General features: G+C 43.1%; 1 protein-coding gene across 1 annotated transcript in view; it reads left to right on the top strand.

Moving 5' to 3' along the window:
- SLC17A8 (solute carrier family 17 member 8) overlaps window positions 1-15,704 on the top strand; it is a 28,954-nt gene that overhangs the window by 11,542 nt on the left and 1,708 nt on the right. Inside the window, exons 4-10 of the mRNA XM_063323910.1 lie at window positions 4,288-4,402; window positions 4,876-4,963; window positions 7,783-7,869; window positions 10,712-10,851; window positions 12,141-12,290; window positions 13,413-13,545; window positions 14,853-14,963. Of these exons, the coding sequence (XP_063179980.1) occupies window positions 4,288-4,402; window positions 4,876-4,963; window positions 7,783-7,869; window positions 10,712-10,851; window positions 12,141-12,290; window positions 13,413-13,545; window positions 14,853-14,963 (824 nt within the window). The remainder of the gene's footprint in view (window positions 1-4,287; window positions 4,403-4,875; window positions 4,964-7,782; window positions 7,870-10,711; window positions 10,852-12,140; window positions 12,291-13,412; window positions 13,546-14,852; window positions 14,964-15,704) is intronic.

Below are 15,704 nucleotides of genomic sequence, written 5' to 3'. Positions count from 1 at the left end.
TTGCCTCAAACCAAAATACGTTGTTCTCTGCATTCTGCAAAGAGCTATATGTGCTACAAGACTGCCTGGGCGTTCTTCCCACCCATATGCCCTTATGAAAATGACTCGAGGACAGCGAATAGCCCAGAAGTTCAGTCCCAACTCCCCTCTGTCCGTAACCAAAAGTTACTCAGCGTTCAGTTTGCACTTCTTCTTCAACACTACTAACACCCTCAATTATTCATTTCTCTACCACACAGAAGCGCCTAAGCTGAGTACTTTTCCATCTGCCTAATAAGCCAAACAAATTAGCTAAGCTTAATCATTTTCTCAGCATTTCTAGTCTTGCCACCAGCTTTTGCAGCAGAAGGGCCCCAAAACACAGATGTGCACGCTGTTGGCTAAATAATTCGGCGTAGTATTAGTTTTGCTTTTGTGTCCTTAATTTTCTTGCAAACAGTAAAATCAACCATGTTTATACTGTAACTCAATGTTTTCTGTCAGTGGACTACTCCCTTAGGTACATGTTGTGCATATGCACAGAAAGCTGTATTTCTGTCCCCATGAGAGTTTCAGACTCAATCTAATGCTATACTACAACATCGTATTATGGATTTGACTATCGTGACCAGGTTTAGGAGTAGAATTTGCTGAGGAACAATGATAGCCCAAAAGCTGAGCTCAAAGAGAATTTCTGTTTGCACTAACAGGATTCACAGGTCTGGCTAACTCCATATTTTTTTCCTTTATTCCTTGTTTACCCAACAGCTTGGGTAGATTCACCAGGGGTGCTGAGTTTCTGTTTCAGAGGGGCTACTTGCAAAGACATGGGGCAGGAAACGAGGAGGCCAGTCTGTGAACCCACCACCCGTAGAAAGACAAATGCTTTCTTTTGTCCCAGCTGCACTCCGGCAATGAGATGTATTATTCCAGCCTATTACTGACATTACAGATTTAGGTACAGGCTCTTTTGTTACCTGTTTAAGTCCTGCTCAGCACTGTGCAACCTTGAACATACATGGACGCCCCCACCCCCGGCACTTCTCTAATGCAAATAATTATCCGTAATAATGTGGGATTCAAATGGATCTCAGAACAGCTGAAAATACTAAGAACTTTGCACCAAAACCATCTAACACCATGTAATTTGCTTTATATATTCATCCAAATTTGTTTGGTCTGCATTCGTGAACCATTTAGTGACATTATCTCTTTAAGTCGCTGCTTATCCTCAAACATGCATCTAAATGTAATTTCATCATTGTTTGGCGGTGACGAGAATACGTGAAACATAAGGCACAATCTGATTTCGGTTTTCAGTAAGAGCACCCTGCTGGGTGGAGGAGTCCGTTGCTGAAGAAGTCTGTTTCGATCCCAAAGTGGCAGCTGGCCAGGGATCATGATGGTGAGGAGAGCAGAATATGCGAATGAATTGAAAAGAACTGGGATATTTTTAGTCATGGCAGGGACCCGCTTCTTTGGGATAAGTGGCAGTGAACTGCTGGAAAGATGCTACCTCTTTGTGGAAACACTACTCAACCTCTTAAACGGCAGCAGAAGAGTGCCTGGTTCCGACTCCGTATAAATGATGCATTTACAACCTTGGCATATTAAGAGTTGGCGCTAAACGAAGGAGCAGAGATTGGAAACTCAGCCTTCAGAGCTAGCTGTTTGGATAATTCAACATGTTCTCTTTCTTACAGCTTATTCTTTCGCATGCCTATTCATTTACATAATTTGTGGTAGTTCCCTGAGACTGTCAATGGCGTTATGATAACAGACCTGATATTTCTACTAGTGGCAAGGAAGCAAGGTGCAAAACTCTTTCCTTCACTGATCATAATAGAGAGCTAATACTTATTTCTCAGTTAAATGTTCACTTGGCTTTCAAAGAGTCTTTTAAATGACAAGGTATGGTCATAGGCTTTGTATTCTAGCTCAGGTTTTCAGACTGCTTTCTATATAAATCCTTTCCTTTGTCACATCTCGCCGCCAGCCTACCCACCCTCTTTGCTTATGTGTTCATCTGTTGAGAGCTTTCTTGTCATTCAGATTATAAGCTGTCTAGGCATGGACTGTTGTTTTTGTCAATAGATGCAGAGAATTTAAAGGAAACAGTGTTCATCTCTGACTGTAGATTCTTCGTGCTGTAATACTACCATTAATCCTACTGTGAATAGTAAGACCAGATTCAAAAAAAGAAGTGACATATATTTCCTGTGAATAAGTTTTCAAAAAGAGAGTGAAACGTAAACAATTGAAATCCTTACTTAAAAAAAAAAAAAAGAAAAGGAGAAAAGAATGGCAACAAAAGGTTTTAAAAGTTTATAAATATTTTGAAGTGGAGCATGATGACCAGCTATGCATAAGATCAGTGTATGTCTTTGGCAGAAAAATAAAAAGGGAGCGAAATACTGCTGTTGTCCAGATCATATGATTTCTGATCAAATATCTGCCCAATGCCATTCATTTATCAGAAGGAAGCTTAACGTGTCTTTCTGAAATGCCACACGCATAACAAGACAACCCAAAGCTTGCTAAATGTCAATTTAACAATGTTAATGTTAAATGAATTTGAGTAGTTTGAAAAAGGAACATAAATTATGGTCCACAAACAGCAGCATGCCGCTAGCTAACATCAGTGTAGCTGGGAGCTGAGGGCCTTGAACAAAAGAGGCTGCTTTATTCTCAGGGTGCCACCTTGTGTCCTGGAGCAAGAGAGGGCAGCTTTGGGCTGACCTCCCATATCCTAAGCGCTGGGGTCCCCAGGGCCACCAACTGCTGCAACTTTCTATCTGCAGGATGAAAGACCTCTCACACAAAGGCAGTCCCCAGGGAGCCAGACACTGTTGCTTTGAATTGCAGGCAACACAAAGAAGACGGTAAACTACTGAGGATTAATGGTAATCCATTCAATTCAAATGATGCTTGGCCGTTTTTGAGAACTTCTGCTGCCAGTTCTGATATTTTTCAGTGCTGTAACAGGATCTTAGAGGGGATCCTCATGTACATCAGCTTCCACAGATGCTGGAGTAATGAACTCTTGATATCCAGACAGTGTGTGATGCAGCTATTGAACCCCATTCGTTGCACAGAAAGGAAACCTGAGGCTTCAGTCAGCCAGATGTGAAGATACATGAAATCTAATCCACGTACAGCTCATTGCTATGAATGGTAGTAATTTCAGTTATTGCTCCAGCTGGTTGTTCTCAGTCTCTTTCTTGGTTTCCAGTAGTGTTTTTCATGCTGCAGCAGCCTCAGTTTTTAAATGAGCTCCCCAGATGTCCTTTCATGAGCTGGGCACCCAGGGATGCTTTTCTCTTGCACTGCAGCATCAACGCCTGGCAAACCTGCAGCCCATGCCATACTGAAATGACGGCCCCTGCAGCCCAGCTATCCTTCATGTCTAGCGTCACTGCTGTTTATTATTGACACAGAGCAGTAAGTGGGCACCACTCTGGTTAAACACAGGAAAGCCCGTGTTCATGCTGGGAAAAGCTCCCACAGACTGCGGTGAGTGAGGCAGACATGGCTTTGAGTCCTACCCCAGGGCCTCCGAGTGGCCTGGACTTTCAGGGATGCTGCTTGGATCCATTACCACTACAAAGAGGTTTCTGCTGACTGTTTCTCTAATGGGTGGTAACATTTTGGAGGCTGCGAATGATTTCCCAAAGGCCCCAGGTGCATTCAGAGCCCTGACTGACTTGCCACCAGCTGAGCAAGTGCCCTTCCCAAGCAGGGTAACAAAATTATTAGATCATGTTTTTTGCAGAAGTTGTCTGGTAGAAATGCCCCTTCTAGGTCATAGTCACAAAGGACACTTGTAGCTGTTATTTAGAGAAGTGATGTTGGAAAGGAGTTGATCTTAACCAGGCCTGGTATAGCATCAAGTGGAACTAACCAGCACTCGACCATGTTCAGAGAGGCACTTAAACCAGACTTTACCCAATTTAAGTTAAACCCTATTGATATAACAGAATTTAAGTGCTTCCCAGGATAGGAACGCTTCTCATTTCAGGACTTATATAAACAGCTTAGCCTTCAGTACCAACACCCATATCTCTTCCTCTGATACAAAGGAAAATCCAGCAGCTTTAAGTATGTAAAAACCTCTGTTCCATTCAGAGAAGAAAATGTATTGACCATATGGGGATTTATCCCCTTCTGCCAATAAAGGAACTTTACAAGTATTTGAGTTGGTGAGGTCATGGTAAGTGAGATTGTCTCTGCAACGGTACCCAAGAACAGCATCAATTCTGCAAAGTAGACAATAACTATATTCCCTTTCATGTTACCTTTTCTCCATAGGGTATTTGGAGCAGCTATCTTTCTAACATCTACACTGAACATGTTCATCCCTTCTGCAGCAAGGGTTCATTACGGCTGTGTGATGTTTGTAAGGATTCTGCAAGGTCTGGTGGAGGTAGGACCACTCACCATTTTGGTCCTTTCATATATCATCTGTTTTTGGAGATTTGCTTCTAAAAAGTCATAAGATCCTTTGGTGAAGTTTTCTGATCAATTTACATTTTTACTTGTTAGTTGTATTTAGGATGACAATTTTTTTGGTCATTACAATTTATATTTTAAAGTGTACTTAAAAAGAAAGAAAAAGTTTAGGTTTTGGTGATACAGTTCAATCTCTTTTAGTTTACTTTTGTCATCCACTGCACGTACCAAACAGCATTTTTACCCCAGAACACATTACCATTTAAGTGATTATCCAAATTGGTTTGACATCTTCATATCCAAACAACAGAACTCTTCCAGGCTTACCTAACCCTTCCTATATCATTCCACGGTGACAAACAGCTAGACAGGTTGGACAGTATCAGCAACTGCTTGTATTAGGAATGTAGTGAAAGCAAATTATATGATGTGTGAAATGTCTGCCAGGGCGTCACCTACCCAGCCTGCCATGGCATGTGGAGTAAGTGGGCTCCTCCGCTGGAGAGAAGCAGGTTGGCCACCACATCGTTCTGTGGTAAGTTGATTGGCTTATATGGTTTATGTAAGTACATATTCCTATTGGACACATTTGATTCATTTCATTATTTAAAAGAGAAATGCAAACGCTCTGCCCGTTGCTGCATTCGGCTTGTTACTCTGAGCTCAGGAAACCGAGAGTCTTTTTGTTTAGTATGTCCCCATTTTATCATTTAAAGCCAACTCTCAGAATGACTCTCATAGTAAACTAAAAGGGGTCGAGAGGTGCCACAAGAGAGAAACTACACTTTTTTTTTTTTTTTTTTTTTCCCATTTGCTCTTGTCTTTTGGGATTCCATTTATTATACATGTTGAATTGACCCTCCTAAACAAGCATGCACTTAAAAAAATTTTAAAAGGACTTGAGTACTTTAGGCTGCCTGCCCAATATATTGCAGTGGAGGTGATGTAACTTGTTGCCGCTGGTTGTTCTGCTCCACTTTGTTTTGAATTATGATCAGGCTTGTACTTTGCTCTCTTCTCTGGGTCCCTTTCCAATGCTGACAGCTGGCCTTCTGGAAGATGGCTTGTGGGAAATTTCATAAGACTTTGGGGAGAGGAACCCGGTGGAAAGATCGGAGTAATCAAACTCTCTCATTCCCTTTGGAATGTTTCTAGCCTCTGGAAAAAGCCTTAAACCTTGTTATGAAGCAGGGACCAGGAAAAACACTGAGGTTTTGCACCTTGTTCTTCAAGGAAGATATCCTCTTTTTGCTTACAGTCACACTAATAAAAACAAAACAAAAAAAAGGTTTTCTATGATTAATTCCATTCTCCAGGTAGCAGTTTTTGCCACAGGTCACTCCATGCTACTACAGTTACTTGCCACAAAAGAGAACTGTGAGTGTCAGACCTGTCTGGCCCTTTCCCAGGTCTAGTTTGAGCTGTCCCCTCCTCACACACTAATGTCTTCACATTCTTTTGGTAACCCTGCAGTCTGCAATTAGCTGCTAATTCCATGGAAAATGGTGAATGCTAGTATCTCCCTACCAGCTCCAGGCTGGTAGATGGCTAAATGTAAGGAAGGTGAGGCATAATCCAAATGTAGTCCCTTTTCTTTTTTACCCTAAAAACTCCAGATATGCAGAATACAGGGCAGGAATGGTTCTGCTGTAATTTCAAATGTGCTGTGTTGGCAGTGAAGGAAAAGGCACTGCTCGTTACTTCGCTCTGTCATTTCCCTCTAAGACACCCTCATCATCTGTATTTGGTGTGTCCCTTTCCATCTGTAACAGGGAAATTGGAACAGTGAGTGGACGTCTAATAATACTGGAGAAAAATCAGAAATAGTAGGACCTTGAAGAGTAAGTAGTTGGGAAAGGTGGAGGAGGAAACAATGAAAATAAATGCAGGTGGTGGGGTAAAGCCAGCTGAAGATGAATGTCTGTGAGAGAGAATATTCAATAGAAAATGTAAAAGTCAAACGCAAAAAGTCTGTCCATTGGTGGTGGAACTGAAAGACTAGGGGAAAAACTGAAAGACTAGGGGAAATGCAGCGTCCCGTCTCTCAATCGCAGCAGGGAAATACAGCACTAAAATACAGGAGAAAGGGTAAAAGGAGTGAAGCAAGAGAAAAAAAGTAGCTTTTCATAATATGGGACATTTTTTTTTACTACAGGATTTAGTGAATATTTAGGTGTTTCCATTTTCTGTAGAACAGACCAAAAGAGAAGCTTCTCCACCATCAATGCTCTCTCCTTGAAATCCTAGCACCAGGTAGAGAAAAGATCCATCCTGCAGCCCAGCGCTCATTTTAGTGGCTACAGATCACTGATTCTTGCACTTGAAAAGTGCACGGGACCAGTGAAAAAATTAGGAAACCCTGCGTTAACCAGGTTCCTGGTTTCTCTGACTATATTATTGCCTGGGGTTTTTGCTATTGCTGTAGGAAAAATAAATTACACAGAAACAAGGGAGAAGGGTTACTGTGAACCATTGCAGTGAAGTATTTGGTAATGAGCATTAGCTATGTTATACTCTCAAAACTATGAATATGTAATTTCCTAGAATAATTCAAAGCAACACTTCTTGCATATGAAGCCACTGGCACAGTCTTGCACTGAACCCCAATATCCATAGTGCATGAATTCTCCCTAGGGTCTTCATGGAAATTCCTTTCCAAGCACTTAAATACTCATCTCTTTCTACAAGTCACTCGGAATTGTATTTCACCAGTATTATCTGTTTCCCAATCAGAAACCTTGGCACAGACCACTTTTTAATCCTTTTTTTCCCTGTCAACTTTTGCCTATTTATTCCAGCTGTTTGTTCATGCCGCTGATATGAACTAAACATGCTCAAACAGACTCAGGGTTGGTCTGAACACCCCCTTCACCAGCAGCGCTTGCAGGGACACGGGCTTAGAGCCACGACAAGAGCCTTCCGGCATATCTGCAACCATCAGGATTTCTGGACACCAAAAAGGCTTCTGAAATTCAGGCCATTATCTTCGCTGGAGCTCACCTCATACGCTACAGGGTTCGGGGGGATTCCCCACTTCAAGGCATGTTATGCCTGCATGGTGGTTTACCACCAGTTTCTGCTTTGCAAATCCCATTTACCTACAGGGCACAGCCCTTCTTGCTGCAAAATGAGACTGGTGACCCCACACCAGTGAGGGCCAGTCATTCCCATCACCCCAAGCTAAACTTTACAGTTGCCACCCCATTCCCCACTTTCACAAGAAAGCATGCTGCCAATCAGCCAGAGGCATCCCTCCAGTTCTGCTCCTGTGGGCACCTGCCTGGATCACCTGCACTGGGGGCTGGGCTCACCCATCACAGCTGACATGTTTTCTTATTCCTTTTTTCTCCTCAGGGTCTTATGCAGGTGCGGTGGTCGCCATGCCGCTGGCAGGTGTGCTGGTACAGTATATAGGATGGTCATCAGTCTTTTATATTTATGGTGAGTTGCTTAACGTAATGGATCTCTGTGATTAGGCTGGTACTGCCAGCAATTTTGTTAAACCTGTATAACAAGTATAGATCAAAGTTGTCTCAGGGACTGAAGATGTTGCAAATGGGTATTCCAATTTATTCCCTAATTATTGCAGCTTCTGAAAGCTTTTATTTTGTAATCATCTGTTATAAAATGCTTTAAAACTGTAATGACCAGTCTACAGCCCATGGTCACCCAGTAACAGGGTTGGCTGCAGTTGTAAAAGTTGTAGCACAAACACATGACACGTGTCCTGGAGCGCAAACTAGCAGTGAATGCCATGGCCTATGCTGCTGATGGGGAGCTGAATGCCTCTGAAACCTTCTGCCCTGAGACATCTGCCCCATGCTGCCCACCCTGGGTAAAGCAGTGCCACCTTTACAAAGCTGTCCCGTCACAGGAGGTATGGCCTCATGGCTGATCTGTGGTGCCTCGTGCTTCCCCCCATGGTACATGGCAGAGCTGCCTCAAACCCGGCCCTGCACATCAGCAACCCAGTTAAGATGGGTTTTCTCTGGAGACACAGAACGCACCATAATATTTGCCATCACAATCTGATTGTGAAGTTCTTTTACACAAATTTCGACCATGTTATGACCAGTCAGCTCTTTTCCTTCCCCAGGTCCCACATAAAAGCTTTGCTTCTGCCTTTTCTCTGTCCCACGCATATCATAGAATCATAGAATGTGTTGGGTTAGAAGGGACTTTTAAAGATCATAGAATCATAGAATCTTTATGGTTGGAAAGGACCTTTGGGATCATCAAGTCCAACCATACACACACAAAAAAACCCAACAAACCCCTACAATCTCTGTCACTAGAGCATGCTCTGAAGTGCCAAATCTATACGTTTCTTAAACACCTCCAGGCATGGTGACTCAACCACCTCCCTGGGCTGGCTGTTCCAGTGCCTGACCACTCTTTCAGTAAAGGAATTCCTCCTAATATCTAACCTAAACCTCCCCTGCCGCACCTTCAGACCATTACCTCTGGTCCTGTCATTATTTACTTGGGAGAAGAGGCCAACACCCACCTCTCTACAACCTCCTTTCAGGTAGCTGTAGAGGGCAATGAGGTCTCCTCTCAGCCTCCTCTTCTCCAAGCTAAACATGCCTAGATCCCTCAGCCTCTCCTCATATGACCTGGTCTCCAGACCCCTCACCAGCCTGGTAGCTCTCCTCTGGACACGCTCCAGCGCTTCAATGTCCCTCTTGTACAGAGGGGCCCAGAACTGCACACAGTACTCGAGGTGAGGCCTCACCAGTGCCGAGTACAGAGGCATGATCGCTTCCCTGCTCCTGCTGGCCACGCTATTCCTGATACAAGCCAGAATGCTGTTGGTCTTCTTGGCCACCTGGGCACACTGCTGGCTCATGTTAAGCTGGCCATCCACCAGCGCCCCCAGGTCCTTTTCTGCCGGGCAGCTTTCCAGCCACTCTTCCCCAAGCTTGTAGTGTTGCTTGGGGTTGTTGTGACCAAAATGCAGGACTCGGCCCTTGGCCTTATTAAACCTCATACCATTGGCCTCGGCCCATCGATCCAGCCTGTCCAGGTCCCCCTGTAGAGCCTTCGGACCCTCAAGCAGATCAACACTCCCACCTAGTTTGGTGTCATCTGCAAACTTACTGAGGGTGCACTCGATCCCCTCATCCAGATCATTGATAAAGATATTAAACAAAACCGGCCCCAAAACTGAGCCCTGAGGGACACCACTGGTGACCGGCCACCAAGAGGATTTCACCCCATTAATCACAACTCTCTGGGCACGGCCATCCCGCCAGTTTTTTAGCCAGTGAAGAGTACACTTGTCTATGCCATGATTCGCCAGCTTCTCCAGGAGAATGCTGTGGGGGACGGTGTCAAAGGCCTTACCAAAGTCCAGACAGACAATGTCCACAGCCTCCCCCGCATCCAGAAGGTGGGTCATATGGTCATAGAAAGAGATCCAGTTGGTTAAGCAGGATCTCCCCTTCGTAAACCCATGCTGGCTGGCCCTGATCCCTTGGCTGCCCTGCACTTGCCGTGAGAGTTCACTCAAGATGATCCTCTCCATGATCTTTCCTGGTACCGAGGTCAGGCTGACAGGCCTGTAGTTCTGCGGATCCTCCTTCTGACCCTTCTTGTAGATGGGCGTCACATTAGCCACCCTAATCCTCTAGTCCAACCCCCCTGCAGTAAGCAGGGACATCTTTAACTAGATCAGATTGCTCAGAGCCTCATCAAGCCTGGCCTTGAATGTCTCCAGGGATGGGGCCTCCACCACCTCTCTGGGCAACCTGTCCCAGTGTCTCACCACCCTCATTGTAAAGAACTTCTTCCTAATGTCTAATCTAAACCTACCCTGCTCTAGTTTAAAACCATTGCCCCTCATCCTATCGCTACATGCCCTTGCAAACAGCCCCTCCCCAGCTTTCTTGTAGGCCCCCTTCAGGTACTGGAAGGCTGCTATAAGGTCTCCCTGAAGCCTTCTCTTCTACAGGATGAACAACGCCAGCTCTCTCAGCCTGTCCTCATAGGAGAGGTGCTCCAGCCCTCAGATCATCTTTGTGGCCCTCCTCTGGACCCGCTCCGACAGTTCCATGTCCTTCTTGATGTAATCACATAATACCAGTGACAAAGGGCTCAAACGCTTTTCAAGCAGGCAAACAATATACACTGAGTTAGTTATCATAGTTTCTTCCTTCCCTGGGCATATTTGCCACACAGATTTAGTTGAATTGACTCTTGAAACTAACTTCAAGGCCTGCAGGTACCGAAGTGTGGCTCCACTGTTTTTTAAAACCGAGCTGTGCTTTTCCTGTTTCACCAGGAATGTTTGGGATTGTTTGGTACATGTTCTGGTTGCTTCATGCCTATGAGAGCCCTGCTGCACATCCAACGATAACCAACGAAGAAAGGATATATATAGAAACAAGTATTGGAGAAGGAGCCAGCCTAGCTAGTGCAAGTGTAAGTAAAAAAAAGTCTTTTCTGGTTATAAATTGTGAGCACTTTGCACAAGGTCAGCGTATGACCGGATGGATACTATTAGCTGCATAAGAGCAGAACTATTTGCTGTTGATATTTAGGGGCTTCTCCTTTCACAAAAAATTACAGGATCAGGCTCATGCAGCTGGAGAGGAGAAGTTCAGCAACAGGCAAAACACAGTGCTTTTTCAGCTCTCAGTTGATAGATGTCCTTGATCTAGGGAAGGGAAGGGGTTGGGGACAGAGGGGGGAACCACACACTCTGACCTCCTGCTCTTGAGTAACTGTTATGTTTGTTCTAAAAAATATTAATGGAAATAGCTAAATCAGAAACTGGCTGCAGATGTTAAATTATCCAGATGCCTTTTGAGCACTTATTAAGGATGAACGAAATTCTGAAAGTTTAAGGACAGGGTTTCTGCCCTACTCACTCTCACAGCAGCTCAGCTGTAAAGACTTCTCTTTCTGAGAGGATCCTGGAAGATCCTGGAAACTTAAAACTAAAACCTTTTTTCCCATCAAACTTTTCTCCTAGGACCTAGTACCACCCCCATGTGTTCACAAATGACCACAGCCATACAGTTGCCTGTAAAACGCAACTACTGTTTTAATAAAAGAGGACAATGTCAATGTATATTGCCATAGTTACATATTTCAGCTTCTGATTTGAATTCTATTATAAGTGAATAGGGCTCTGAAGTGTTTTTTGTTCCTGCTGTATGGAGTATTGAGGCATAAATAGAAACCTGAAATGCCAAAAGCAAGTTATGGAAATTAAATCCTCTACCATAGACTTTTTTTACTGAATGAAATGAATTGGGTGGAAGCAGCTAGCTGCCTGTTGCTGTGCTACCACACATTTCTTAGCTTGGATAATCCTTTTTTTCACAATCCTTTCAGTGGAATGTCTCAAACTACATTATGCTAGAAAGTAGGGAACAGCACAAGGCTTTCTCTAGTTTTCTTTGATTCTGTTATTGATCCTGTTATCCCAATAGCAGGATTCCAGAAGACCTTGTATAATTTCAGTAAGTAGAGCAATAATAGTACAGTAGTCATCTGAAAATTTCTAACTATTCTAAGAAAGTTTCTCTGCTTGTCTTTTGCCGCTAATCCAGGAGATATCTTTCACTTGCATTGTAAGTGATTTGCAGTGTAAATTGGATGCCATGTACTGGATAGTCCTGATAGTAAAAGACACTGGGCTCTCTATTCTGCCTTCAGTCTACTCAAAAATGCCTTCAAATTTTATTTTATTTTTTTTTTCCTAGAAATTTAGTACTCCCTGGAAGAGATTTTTCACTTCAATGCCAGTTTATGCAATCATTGTGGCAAACTTTTGCAGAAGCTGGACCTTCTATTTGCTCCTTATAAGTCAGCCTGCTTACTTTGAAGAAGTCTTTGGGTTTGCAATAAGCAAGGTAAATGTCTGAGATGAAGCAGCGACCTTCAGACCTCACCCAAGGAGATGCAAAGTGCTTGAAGATCCCTAGATCTCTCTGGAGTCATTACAGTAGGTTATTCACAGCAGTTGGGATGATATACTTCTGGTCATCTGACAGAAATAAAAGCTTGATAGCATCAAATTCTTATCAAAAGGAAAGAACTGAAAAGTTGGTTTGGGAAAGAGTTGATTAGGAAAAACATATAACATGAAAACCAAAAGGTAAGTAAATAGAAATGCACATTTTGTTTAGTGCTGGCAGTTTAGCATTATTTGCCAGGTAATTTTTATCCTCTTATTTTATTTTTTTTATTTCATTAATTTTCATTCACAATGAAGGGTCAAATTCTGTATGGATTGATATTCCCTGCCACTGCCACTTCTTAAAGACGGTATTGTTACACTCCCTCTTCAGAGCATGAATGAGGACTTCAGATTATTTGTTCCAGAAAAGTTTTCCCAACATTCCTTTAAAAAAACTACTTGCTATATTGTAAATTATTTTCAAGCTAGTGTACAATACTGTGATCAGTTCTGGGCTCCCTAGTACAGGAGAGACATGGACATACTGGAGAGAGTTCAATGAAGGTCCTAAAAGATGTTTAAAGAACTGGAGCCTCTCCAGTTCCTGTGAGGAAAAGCTGAGAGCTGGGACTGTTTAGCCTGGAGAAGAGAAGGCTCAGGGGATCTCATCAATGTATAGAAATATCTGATGGGAGGGTGCAAAGAAGACAGAGCCACGCTCTTCTCAGTAGTGCCGTGACAGGACCAGAAGCAATGGGCACATTCTGAAACACAGGAAGTCCCATCTGAACATCAGGAAACACTTTTTTACTCTGAGGGTGACTGGGCACTTCCACGGGTTTCCAAGAGATGTTGTGGAGTCTCCAACCTAAGGTCACTCCATCCTAAGGTCACCCAGGTATTGATCACAGGTTCTGTTGGAGGAAAGGTCTGCAATCATCCCACACAAGGCTCCAGGATAAAACTATGTCCAATGTGGGGAGGGAGAGGTGAAGAAAAAGTGTGGTTCCTATTCTCTTCCCCCTAAATCCTGAGGAAGGACATGACCGGTAAGCACTCATTTGTCTAATTGCAGGTTGGCCTTTTGTCGGCAGTTCCTCACATGGTCATGACAATCATTGTACCCATTGGAGGGCAGCTAGCTGACTTCTTACGGAGCAGGAAGATTTTAACCACTACCACTGTAAGGAAGGTCATGAACTGTGGAGGTACTATTGGATTCTGGAAATACGGTATTTCAATTGTGTGCTGCAGTTGATGCAAATATCATAGTTTGGGCCATGTTTAATTGTAACAGGAGACAAACTACTCTAGGTTGCATTTGCAGCTGGTTAATCTGAAGCATTTAATGGAAAGCTGATGTTAGATATCCTCATGGTATAAAACATTACTCATATGAGCATGTTTTTAAAAAGGGAGGAGGCAAGAAGCCTAGTTAATAATTAAAGGGGCAACAGGGAATGGCCCAGAAGATTAGTGTGATCAAATAGGTCTCATCCTGCAAACTTATATAGAAAAAGTTAACCACGTACCGTGGTGCTAGAGAGATCTTTTACCAGTGGATACAACCCTGCAATCACTGGCCACGTTCCCATGTGCTGCTCCAGCAGAACCCACTGGCAAGTTTAGGCTGGAAGGGTTGGAGTGAAAAAAAAGACGGGTGACAGACAGACTCATCTTCACTCAGCACAAAATAATTTATTTCCAGTTCAGTCACTGAACTGAAAGATCAATGACATCTACATGTAAGGAAAATACTAAATTAGAGTGAAAAATTTCAAGCCAGATAGCCTGTGGAGTTGCTCTCCTCTGCCAGTTCCTCGATTACATTATTTATGGACAGCACAGGCTGCCTGAAATAGAGATGCCTGCAGTGAGAGATGCCATGCAGCTTGGCTATGCATCTTCACAAAGGGTTCTCAGTCACTGTGTTTTCAGAGCACATTTTCAGTGCCATTCAAAAAACAAAAAACCCACAAAAAACCAAACAACCCAACTAGTATGTAGTGTCACATACTAGAAAATGTTTGTTTGCTGTAGTGGCAGAGACTGGCAGTTCCCCGTGATACTCAGGACTGGCCTATTGTGTTGGTGGCACACTTGTCTGAAAAATGCTCTTTTGCTCCATTTGCCAAGAACATCTCAAATCACTACAACCATAAGAAATTGAAGACAAGAAGTACTTGTCTCCTTTCCCTTCCATGTTTGTGTGTTTGTGAATTTTTCAGTGCTTTGCACGAAGTCACTTCCTCATTCCCTGTACTGCTTAGTGAGTTAATGTCACCAATGGCTCGGGCCATTGGCACAGCAATGAGGAGAAAAAAGGATATTCTCAAACAATAAATATTCAAATGTTTCTGTGAATCCACAAAGCTGCCAAGTATGTTCAAGTATAGCTGTGAGATACGAAAGAATTTTGCCTCATTTTAAGTTGCTATTCTGGCTAGACCTTATTGGTGTCTCTGTGACAAATAGCAATTTGAATGTCATTTATTCCCATGTGTTTCACTTGAAGGCTTTGGGATGGAAGCAACCTTGCTTTTGGTGGTTGGTTATTCTCATACAAAAGGTGTGGCCATTTCCTTTCTGGTGTTAGCAGTAGGCTTCAGTGGATTTGCAATTTCAGGTAAGAAGTAATCTTATTATTGGTTTTACTATTAGTGATAAAAGTGATGTCATTATCCTTACTGTTGTTACTGTCATCATTTCTATTATTCTGTTTGCTCTTAATGTGGCTGCTAATGGGGTATTCCCTACTTCTTTCCATATCAGAAACAATTTACTTCAGTATCTATGAAACGTACTGCACTTAGGACATGAAGCTTTGAAAGAACCTGCTCTTTATTGATTCCAGTTTACATCAGCTTTATGCTGTTATTTTCTAATACACTTCTACAGTGTCAGCCACCTTTTCTTCTTGCGTAAACAGTATCCCTAAAAGGAGAGAGAGGGAATTACTCTGGAATGAATAGTTGCTCAAAGGTTATCAGTTGCAACCCTGCTCCCAGCTGCCACTTTCTTCTTTCTAGGTCAGTCCTCTCTCTGTTGTGTCCTATAACCACCCCTTCTCCAGAACAGCTGCTTCTAACACTTTCATGGGTCTCACCGGTCTCGGACTGACTTTTGTTGTTCCACTGGTACCATTGTTATTAAAAAAAACCCTTTTTGTTATGATGGAAGGCCATCAGCTAGCAGACTGCTGAGAAGATGGATCTATTGAGCAAAATTGACTGGCAAAGTAACTGTTGTCTTCAGTTGTTTCAGGATTATGCAGATGGGAAGTAGTTTGGCTACTCAGTTACGAGGTGCTTGCATAGCAGGACATTTTAATTAATCAATTTTTATTGCAGGATTTTCCCGGTACTCA

The sequence above is a fragment of the Chroicocephalus ridibundus genome, chromosome 1, assembly GCF_963924245.1.
Source record: "Chroicocephalus ridibundus chromosome 1, bChrRid1.1, whole genome shotgun sequence".
In the NCBI taxonomy this organism is placed as follows: domain Eukaryota; kingdom Metazoa; phylum Chordata; class Aves; order Charadriiformes; family Laridae; genus Chroicocephalus; species Chroicocephalus ridibundus.
The sequence above is the reverse complement of the archived record's forward strand: the minus strand, read 5'-3'. Positions and strand labels throughout refer to the sequence as shown.